Genomic DNA, 11090 nt, shown 5'->3' with positions numbered 1-11090 from the left:
CCGGGCCTGGCCCGATATCCCGGGTCCCGGCCTGATATCCTGTGTCCCAGCCCGGGTCAACCCGTCGGCCAGAAACCGGGGCCTGGGCTCGGTCTGGCCCGGCTTGGCCCATCGGGCTAGAAACCCAGGCCCCGGGCCTAGCCGGATATCCCGGGTCCCGGCCTGATATCCTGTGTCCCGGCCCGGGTCAATCGGTCGGCCAGAAACCGGGGCCCGGGCTGGGTCCGGCCCGATGGGGAAGGGAGAAGGAGGAGGAGAGGAGGGGGGAAGGCGGGGAAGGGGGAAGCCTTGGGAAGGGCGAAGGCCCATGGGAGAAGGGGGAAGAAGGAGAGGCCGAGGGGGGAAGGGGAAGAAGGAGAGACAGAGTGCAAAGGGAAGGAGGGAAGAAGGAGAGGTAGATGGGAGGGGGGGAAGAAGGAGGATGGGGAAGAGAGGAAAAAGACGAAGAGGAAAGAAGGAGGACGGACGGGTGAACGAGTTGGAAAGACGGGCGGAGGAGGTAGAGGGACGGGCGATTTAAAAAAAATATTTTTTTAATCTAATCAGGCCCGCCTGGGTCAGCCGGGCTCAGCCCCCTGATGCCCAGGGGATAAAATATATGAATGTCGTGGCTTGATGAATCCCCTTCAATGTCGTGGACCAGCCCCAGCAGTTGCTGTTGCTCAACTAACGTTCTAGAGATTCTAAATATTGCCCAATTAGCACGTTTTTCACCAAACAAGACGATCCCATCTCTTCGTTCCGCAATCCTACAGACTTAAACCAGGTCGGCTTTTCTTCTTTTTTCCGGCGAGCCCTTTTCTTCTTTTTCAGACACTGAGGTCAGCTTCCACAAGCGGACTCCCGGTTTTACATCTGAAACAAGTGCGCCACCTTTCCGTTTGTAAAGTTCATTTGTCCCCAAAATGAAGCGGCCGGGGTTCGCCGTGCTCGCCCTTCTGTTTTGCCGTTGCTTGCTAGCGTCGAGCGAAGGAAGCAGGGTTCCCGGTCTCTTCATTTTTGGTGACTCCCTGGTCGATTGTGGCAACAACAATATCTACTTCAACAGCACGGCGAGGGCGGATTACACGCCCTATGGCATTGACTTCTATGCCATCACCGGCCGGTTCACGAACGCGAGAACCATCGCCGATGTGATGGCCGAGCTCCTGGGCCTCCCGTTCATTCCATGCTTCAATGATCCCAATACTACAGGGACGAATATACTTCATGGAATTAATTATGCGTCTGCTGGTTCTGGCATTCTCGATACCACCAACAGCAGCGTGAGTTCACTTCCTTCCCAAGCTCTTCCTTCTCTTCACATTATGCCTCTGCTGGTTCCTACTCTGATATCTTATAAAAGATTGGCTCTGTATGCTGCAGACCGTCGTTACGCCATTGACAGGCCAAATTAGGTCCTTCGCTGGGAAGACGCTGCCGGATCTGCGGGCGCTAATTGGGGAGAACACGTCTTCCTTCCTTGCTGACAGCATATTTCTGTTCAACACCGGCGGCAACGATTTCATAGACCATTGCTTCGACGATACGCCGTGCGTGCTACCGGAGTTCGTGGAGGTGCTTACTGATAAGTACACAGAAGTGGTCGAGGTAAGGAATCCTCTTTCCATTTTACTCTCTTGGGTACTTCTTTTAGTCATTGATTATGAACATGATCGGGACATTTTATCTGCTAGTCACCTACATGCAAATCAATCATGCTTATTTATTTATTTTAGTTGACAGGGAGACATTGAATCCCAACATTCAATTTGAGTTAGAAAATTATCTAAGGGAATCCAAGAAAGGTAACTATTTTTTGCCATATCACCTTCTAGAGGGTAGAGTCCTAATTATTTACAGATTTAATTATCAATTTGATAGAAACAATATCTTAAAAAGTTTTCGATTGACCATGAAGAAGCTCAGCTTTCTTGTAATCATATTTGGCTAGGTGAGATATTGGATATCACCAAAGTCTTAGGTAACTTTTCCAGTTAAAAAATTTGCACTTGCATTTGCAATTAAGTAGGAGCGGTTCCATAGGTGCGGCAAGCTCACTTTTTTGAATATTATTTTATCATCACTATGGCCGACGGTGAGTAGGTTTTTATTTTTTATCATTATATTAAAGATAGTTGCAGATTAATTAAAAGTTGCTTGACCAGCCAAAAAAGTAGATACATTTATTTCAGTTGGATTAAAAGCCGATAGGGATGTCCATGGATCCGGTTGGAGTCAATTTGATGTTCAAATATTGGGATTCTAATATTAATGAAGAAAAGTCGTATCACAATCTCAATGCAGTCTGAATTTGATTTTTAAATTCATATAAGTCCATATCTGTCTTTTAAGCCAAATCTGGCCTGACTTTTAAAATGTAAGGGTGTTGAATATATGATATTTATTTCAATCTGAATCTGATTGAAAACTTATATATACTCAGATCTGAACCTGAATATGATCATATGTCATTTGTTAATTCCAAATCGAATCTTATTCCTTAATGCATATTATTTTTTTTTTCATATCCAATTATTTTGGAACAGTTTCATATAAAATCAGCATAGCATGACACATGCCCCTGCTGGTGGGCACTCAAAAGTTTCTCATGCCAATTTGTAATTTGAGGAGAAAAATACACGCATTATGTCAACTTAAGCACTCACTCACTTTACCCACGCATGGATGATTCTTTTGCAGTGGATGTACAACTTGGGAGCTCGAAAGTTTCTCTTGATTTCTACTGAAGTAAGCGGCTGCACGCCTGTTGCTCGATCAAAGAACAACGGAAGTTGCATCGAGCTCTACAACTACGCTTCTTCGTTACTCAACACAAAGTTGAATCTATCCATTGACAAGTTTCATAAAGGAATGGCGGGCTCCCACTTTGTTTTCGTTAATCTTTTTGAAATTATGAGTGAGGTCATGAATAACGCGGCTTCTTATGGTATGTTCCCTCTTCTACTTGGCTTTCTGATTACAACAGTAGTAAGACAAACATGAGTTGCTCAACTGCTTACAATTCTCAAGTGAGGAATAATTGATAAAAAAAGAAGCAATTCTAATTAAATTTCAAGAGGCTCAAGAAACAAGATTTGTCATAATTATATTAAAAGTTATGACCATATATAAAATTTATGTTTGAGTAGGGATAGAGGTGATTGATGAGGCCTGCTGCAAGACGGAAGCTGGGGGTAGTAGCTGTTTGGTAGATGGCAGCGTCTGTAGTAACAGATCCAACCATCTCTTCTTCGATGGCGGTCACCCTGCAGATGTCACCAACTCTATCATGGGAAGAATGGCGTACTCTGCAAACCTCACGTCTTACACCTATCCCTTCAGCATCCAGCGCCTGGCAACTCTCAACTCCACCACAACTTTCAACTCTACTCTGCTGAACGAGGCTTCGCACGAGAATCCAGATCCCATGAATGCGCAGTAAAAGCAGCAGTGCGGTGTGCGATTGTGGTGCAATTTTAAACAATATTAGTAAGTAAAACAATTGAAGGCGGAAAGAGTGACCACCTCATTCTCATTTGTAATGTCATTTTGAATAGGATTATATAGAATAGCAGAAAGGTGAGAATGGTGGTCTCCTTGGAACATTCTCCAAATTATTTTGTTAAGTTTGAAAGAAGAATATGTAAGAGGCCGATAATCTCGTGCGAAAGAAAAACATCCCGAAGAATCTGTATCAAAGCTATAATTTGTCCAGTTTGAATAATGTTTGGTTTGACTAGTAGATGAAAATGGAAGAAGCTTTGAATACTTGGAACTGCAAGCAAATGTTCACAATTGGATGTATCCAAAGTTGCAATATCGTCCTTTACGATCAGGTTGGACAGCCAGGCTGTCGGTAGATGCAATCAATCGGTATAATGTGCTGCAATAAGAAAGATCTTGTTGGCTGTATGGCCCCTGCATCAAAGGCCTCTTCTCCATACATAAAAAATGGCCCCTCCATTATGGGCATATATATGAGGGGTTCATCATTTTATAATCCTCAGTGAATCTTCAGTCGCTAAACAAGTTCACGAAAGTTTTTGTTGTCCACTGGGGACGATTTGGTCAGAAGTAAACCCTCCATTTATACTCCAAAAAATTAAGGGTTTTATGTGAAATGATTCACCGATTTTCTATGTAGTCTTTTTTTACAAAAAAAAAAACCTGTTTTAGCCATAATCAAAGTACATATATTTCAATTTATGGTTTTGTTACAAGCACATTGATGTAGCTTGCATTCATTTGTTCACAATCACCATTTATCAATCTAATTAACCTACAACATTACTTTTCGAATTGAACCAATGGGTCAAATCTCTGAAAATGTCCACAGGAAGAGTAGTTGCAATAATTTTTCTATGTTGTTATTTTCATGATATCTTTCTTTCCGCAATAATGTTACCCATATTTAACTACATATTTCAGTAATTATTAGTTAGAGGAGCATTTAAATTAGAACCCATGTCACATTGGTGCACCTAATTAAACAGTTGCTTAACTCATCTGACGCTGGTGCTGGATACTAATGCTTCTCCGATAAAGCGCACCTGTCGACTTGGAATTGTCCCTGTAGGAGATTTCACCACCTTACGATGGGCTGTCTTCGTCATTGAGCTCAGTGATTGGGCCATGAGCATTGAATCTACCTCCAACAACACTCTTGTTCATCGGTTCCAACTTTTCAGTCACAACGAACGATCAACTTGACCCGAAGAATTAGGTACGTGTGTCAACCAGCTCGAATGATTGGGCTTATGGCAGGAATCCATGTTTCCCTCACGGTCATCGACGAGGAGCACCATATCGCACACTGTATAAACGAACAATGGAGCGCAGGCTCATGGCTGCACGCAAATGGAGACCATGGCAAGAGCGGGGTTCATCAAGATTCTGGTCCTGGTGAGCTTCTTCTTCACTGAAGCAGCCGGCAACATCACGGCCATGTTCATCTTTGGGGACTCCGTCGTTGACAACGGCAACAATGTGCACTTGCCGGATTCCGAGGCCACGGCCAATTTTCTGCCCTACGGGATTGATCTTGCAGCTCCGACGGGGAGGTTCACCAATAGATGGACCGTCGCCGACGTTCTTGGACAGCTTCTGGGACTTCCTTGTTGGAAAACGTAATGCGAGCCCTATAACTCAGCTACAAACTCAAATTTATGCAGAGAAAATCTAGCAGAGTCTCGACGTCCAAAATGATACTCAATAATAACTTTGAAAGAGTATACTTTAAAATATCAACTATTCATTCATCAAAATAAATATTACAAAGAGGCTCAAGAAAAACTCACCTCGCTAACGTAGTGAACTTCCACACCTAAATACCTCCAAGCCCGACGCTCTTGCACTGAGCACAACTCTGACACACCTCACAAGCTCACACACCTCACAAGCTCACAAAGTGAGCACATAAATGACTCAACCACTCTCACAATTTTTTCACACACACTCACTCTTTTTCACATACTCTCACCATGGCCCAACGTCCCTATTTATAAGGAGATGAAGTCGGTGGTGGATGCTTCCACCGACTTCTCATTCATTTTTTTTTTTTTTTAATTTTTCTTTCATCATTACATCTACCGACTTAAACACAAGCACCGACTATGACATCCACCGACTTACTAAAGGAGACTCAAGACTGTTCGAGAGAGTTGGTGATGACTCTTGACAATCTCCCCCTCATTACCGACTCTCTACTTATGATTCCCAACATTCTTCGAAGTTTCACGAATGTCTGTACTGGTAAGCCCTTGGTAAAGATGTCAGCGACTTGATCTTCTGAAGCGATTGGCTGCAACTGAATCTCTCCTTTGAGTACCTTCTCTCTAATAAAGTGATGCTCCACTTCTATATGTTTCATTCGAGCATGGAAGACAGGATTCTCTGCAAGTCTGACTGCACTTTGATTATCGCAGTAGAGTCTCACTGCATAATCCACGTTTTGTTTAATGTCTTTCAACAGTTGCATCAACCACACACATTCTTTTGCTGCTTGAGAAGCTGCTCTATACTCTGCTTCGGTTGTAGATAGTGAAACTGTTGGCTGTCTTTTACTACACCATGAAATCGCACCACTTCCAAGACTGAATGTATATCCAGTGGTTGATCTTCGTGTTGATAAGTCTCCTGCATAGTCCGCGTCACAATGACCAACAACTTGACAAGTTGTCCCTCTTTCATAAAGTATACCAAAGTCAAGAGTTCCTTTGATATACCTTAATATTCTTTTTACTGCTTCTAGATGTGTCTTCCTTGGAGTTTGCATAAACCTGCTTACAACACCAACTGCATAGGCAATGTCTGGTCTTGATAATGTTAAGTAGATTAGGCTTCCAACCAGTTGTCGATACATAGTAACATCGTCCAGCCTGTCTCCTTCATCAACTCTAAGTTTTGCATTTATCTCAATTGGTGTTGAGATAGGTTTGCAACTGAGCATAACATACTTACGTAGTAAGTCATGAGCATACTTCTTTTGACTTAAAAATAATCCTTGAGTTTCGTAATCAATTTCCAATCCAAGGAAGTGTCGCAACTCCCCTAGCTCTTTCATTTCGAATCTCACCATGAGATGTTCACGAATGAGATTAATTTCTTCATTGTCATCTCCAGTAATAATTAAATCATCAACATAAATTAACAAAATAGTAAGTTTCGTACCTCTTGACTTGACGAAGAGACTTGAATCTGCTGAGGAGACTTGAAATCCACTAAACACCAAAAATTCAGCTATTTTCCCGTACCATGCTCTTGGTGCTTGTTTCAGTCCATAGAGTGCTTTTCTTAACTTGCAGACGTAGTCTGGCTTGTTTGGAGATTTGAATCCTTGAGGCTGCTCCATATAGATTTCATGATCGAGATCTCCATATAAGAAAGCATTTTTCACATCCATTTGCCATAGCTTCTAGGATTTGCTTGCAGCAATGGCTATCAGAATACGTACGGATGTGATCTTCGCAACAGGACTAAAAGTTTCTTCAAAATCAATATTATACTGCTGAGAAAATCCTCTCGCGACTAGTCGAGCCTTATATCTATCAACTGAGCCATCTGTCTTTCTTTTTATTTTGTAAACCCATTTACAAGTAATGGGCTTTACTCCTGCAGGCTTTGGTACGAGCTCCCAGGTTTCGTTATGCTCCAATGCCTTTATTTCATCTTTCATTGCCGATTGCCACTTTTCAACATCTTTTGCTTCTTCAAAAGAAGCTGGCTCGATCTCCTCCATGATGGCACAGTCTGCATCTACATACTTTGGATTTGGTTTTGGTATTCTCGTTGATCTTCTTAGTGCTATCGGAGCCCCTTCTGGCTCTTCGAGTTGTGATGATCTTTCTTCTTCTGCACTTTTTTGTCGGATTGGACTGACTCCTGTTCTCCATGGATCAGCACGTTCTTCTCGTCTTGGACTATGTTCAGGCATCTGAACTTGCTTCTCTAGTTGTCTTGCTTCTATGTCTTCAGACTGAGGCTTTCCTTGATTCATCTCAAACTGTATTTTGTTTTGAACGTCTCTTTCAAGAACTGGAGAGTCTGAAAGCGTCTTCTTTTCTTCTGACCACCACGACGATGCTTCATCGAAGATGACGTCGCGAGAAACATAAACTTGTCCTGTGCTAGGATTAGCACATCTCCATCCTTTCCGATATGGGTCATATCCGACAAAGACACACCTCTGTGCCTTTTTGTCGAACTTAGTCCTGTGCTGCTCAAATATAAAAACATAACATACACAACCAAATACTCTAAAATAACTTACAGACGGCTTCCTTTTATAGAGTACTTCATATGGAGATTTAAAATTAAATCTCGGCATTGGTAGTCGATTGATTACGTGTACAGCGGTGCTGACACACTCGGCCCAAAATCTTGGTGGCATGTTCTTTGCATGCATCATGCTTCGACATGTTTCTGCTATGTGGCGATTTTTCCTTTCTGCCTCTCCATTTTGCTGTGGTGTATAGGCACATGTGAATTGTCTTTGAATACCATGTTGCCTCGTGTATGCCATAAACATATTGGATGTATATTCGCCACCATTATCGGTTCGTACACACCGAATTTTATGCCCAAGTTCTTTTTTCACCATCTGGTGAAACTCCTTAAATTTTTCAAGTGCTTCAGACTTTTCTTTCATAAAATAGACCCAAGTATATCTCGAAAAATCATCAATAAAAGTGATAAAATACCACTTACCTCCAAATGATGGGTCTGGTACTTTGCCGAATACGTCTGAATGCACAAGTTCGAATGGCGCTTTTGCTCTATATTTTGATTCTTTGTATGGCCTCCTGTGTGCCTTTCCATACTGACATCCTGGGCATACTTTGTCAGTTCGTACCTCAAGCTTGGGCAGGCCAATCAACTGCCCCTTGTTAGACATCTCCCGAAGTTTGTTGTATCCAACATGAGCGAGTCTCTCATGCCAGATATCTGCAGTGTCATGCTTCTTTGCTTTGTCAATATATGTTGTTTCTGCTGACAGAACATATATTGACTCAATTTTCCTTCCTTCAAATATGGGAGTTCCTTGAACATCTTTGTCTCTATAAACTTTCACATCATTTGGGCTGAACACGACATAGTGACCTAACGCTGTAAGTTGTGGCACAGATAACAAGTTCTTAGTCATTCCTGAAACATGATAAACGTTCCGTAAAATTCGGTCTTTGCCAAAGTTGGCTACAACCTCTGCTTCTCCAATATGTGCCACTGGGAGCTTTGTGTTGTTAGCAGTAACAACAACTCGATTTCCATCATATTCTTTCAGACTTACGAACTTGCTCTTATCACCGGTCATATGATTTGAGCATCCAGAATCAATTATCCAATCAGTTTGATAATTGATCTTCTCTTCTTTTTCTTTTGGAGGTTTTATATGGGCAGAATTGCATCCTTCTTGCGTAATATTTTCTTTTACCTCCATTGAGTACAAAAACGAATTTTTCTGTACAGTCTCATTAGCTCCCCCATTTTGCTTACTCGTCGTGATTATATTTCCTTCATTTATTCTGACTCTGCAGTCACGAGCAATATGACATAACTTCCCACATCTAAAACATTTCACTTTTGGTCTCCACTGCTGTGTAGTTTCTCTTGTTTTCTTTTGTACATTTTTCTCTTTCTTGTCATCAATGTTCCTACTTGGAGACCTAATGACTGGCTTAGCTGGCCAACGTGATCTCTGACCCTTACTAAACAAAGCTTCCTCATTATTTCCCTTGAGAGAAAGCCCGACCATTTGTTTCGCTAATGTTTCTTGATTGACCAAGAGATTTTCTAACTCCAACAAAGTTGGTTGAACTTACCAGCCTTGAACACCAATTATGAAACTGCCAAATTCTGGACGAAGTCCGCAAATAAGTATTCTCCGCATACAGGCCTCACTGATTTTAGACTCAGGGTCGATTTGGGATATCTCTCTACAAATATTTTTAACCTTCATAAAATATTCTGCTATCGACATGCTTCCCTGAGTTAATGTAGCTAGATCATTTTCTAATAATTGTAGGCGGGCATCATTAGCTCGTGAAAATAAGGTTGCAAAAGCATCCCATGCTTCTTTAGGAGTCGTAGCATCTCGTATATGTTCTAATAAATCTTTCTCGATTGATACCTTAATTGCAAATAAAGCTTTTCCTGCTTTGATCATCCATTTCTTCTTCGCTTCCTCGTCAACAGGAATATTAGTGTCTGATCCTAATACTATCTCCCATAATTCCTGTCCTAGAAAATACGACTCCATACTTGATTTCCAATAGCCATAATTGCTATTGTTAAGTTTCTCAATATTGTTTAATGCAACCGCTAATGCCGCCATAACTTCATGATATATATATTCCAATAAATCGGCCCTCGGACAGAACCTGGCTCTGATACCAATTGTTGGAAAACGTAATGCGGGCCCTATAACTCAGCTACAAACTCAAATTTATGCGAAAAAAATCTAGCAGAGTCTCGACGTCCAAAATGATACTCAATAATAACTTTGAAAGAGTATACTTTAAAATATCAACTATTCATTCATCAAAATAAATATTACAAGGAAGCTCAAGAAAAACTCACCTCGCTCACGTAGTGAACTTCCACACCTAAATAACTCCAAGCCCGACGCTCTTGCACTGAGCACAACTCTAACACACCTCACAAGCTCACACACCTCACAAGCTCACAAAGTGAGCACATAAATGACTCAACCACTCTCACAATTTTTTCACACACACTCACTCTTTTTCACATACTCTCACCATGGCCCAACGTCCCTATTTATAGGGAGATGAAGTAGGTGGTGGATGCTTCCACCGACTTCTCATTCATTTTTTTTTTTAAAATTTTTCTTTCATCATTACATCTACAGACTTAAACACAAGCACCGACTATGACATCCACCGACTTACTAAAGGAGACTCAAGACTGTTCAAGAGAGTCGGTGATGACTCTTGACATTCCTCATCCCCTCCCCGGTTTCAACGATCCCACGACCAAAGGAACCAAAATTTTGAGTGGAGTGAACTACGCATCTGCTGGCTCCGGGATTCTCGACTCGACTACTTTCAATGTAGAGTGGACCCTCGCCAATAATATATCTGGCCCCATTGCTTTTGATTTGCTTGAATCTTCCTTTCTCTTTTTGATGAAGGAAGGAAAATCTTCATTACTTTGTTTTTTATCTATAATCAGATTTCTGTTTTCTTGACCTCAGTCAACAACAAATATCTCATAAGTTCTTTCGTTTTTTTCCTCTTTAATCCTTGCAGATCACGGTAATACCTCTGAATCAACAAATCACCAACTTCGAAGAAGGAACTCCGCTGGAGTTGAGATCTCTCGTAGGAAGCAACCTTTCTTCTTATCTGTCTGGGAGTATATTTGTCTTCAACACCGGTGGAAATGATTACTCCGATCACTGTTTCCAAGAAACAAGATGCTATTTGCCAGAGTTTACAAGGTTACTCATTGGAAACTTCACACAGCAACTGAAGGTAAAACAAAGGTTCTTTATACTAAGACAGATGAAGAAAATTTATTAGAATATTGAACTTTTACATCTGAGACTGAGAGCAGTAAACAGAATCTGTCAAGAATGATTTAAAACTTAA

General features: G+C 41.5%; 1 protein-coding gene and 1 long non-coding RNA gene across 2 annotated transcripts; one reads left to right on the top strand and one right to left on the bottom strand.

Moving 5' to 3' along the window:
- The first annotated feature begins 503 nt into the window (after positions 1-503).
- Positions 504-3768, top strand: LOC116253673 (GDSL esterase/lipase At4g16230-like). The gene is made up of 4 exons (XM_031628612.2): positions 504-1265; positions 1366-1590; positions 2683-2929; positions 3132-3768. Exons 1-4 carry the CDS (start codon positions 906-908, stop codon positions 3422-3424), a joined length of 1125 nt encoding a protein of 374 aa, XP_031484472.1. The 5' UTR covers positions 504-905; the 3' UTR covers positions 3425-3768.
- Positions 3769-4324: 556 nt separating this feature from the next.
- Positions 4325-5443, bottom strand: LOC116253682 (uncharacterized). Its single transcript, XR_004172515.2, has 2 exons — positions 5280-5443; positions 4325-5131 (listed from the first exon to the last, which is right to left on the bottom strand). It is a non-coding gene; the product is annotated as an uncharacterized LOC116253682 (long non-coding RNA).
- Between the last annotated feature and the right edge of the window lie 5647 nt (positions 5444-11090).

The sequence above is a fragment of the Nymphaea colorata genome, chromosome 1 (genome assembly GCF_008831285.2).
Source record: "Nymphaea colorata isolate Beijing-Zhang1983 chromosome 1, ASM883128v2, whole genome shotgun sequence".
Lineage (NCBI taxonomy): Eukaryota > Viridiplantae > Streptophyta > Magnoliopsida > Nymphaeales > Nymphaeaceae > Nymphaea > Nymphaea colorata.
This window is presented reverse-complemented; position numbering and strand designations above follow the sequence as displayed.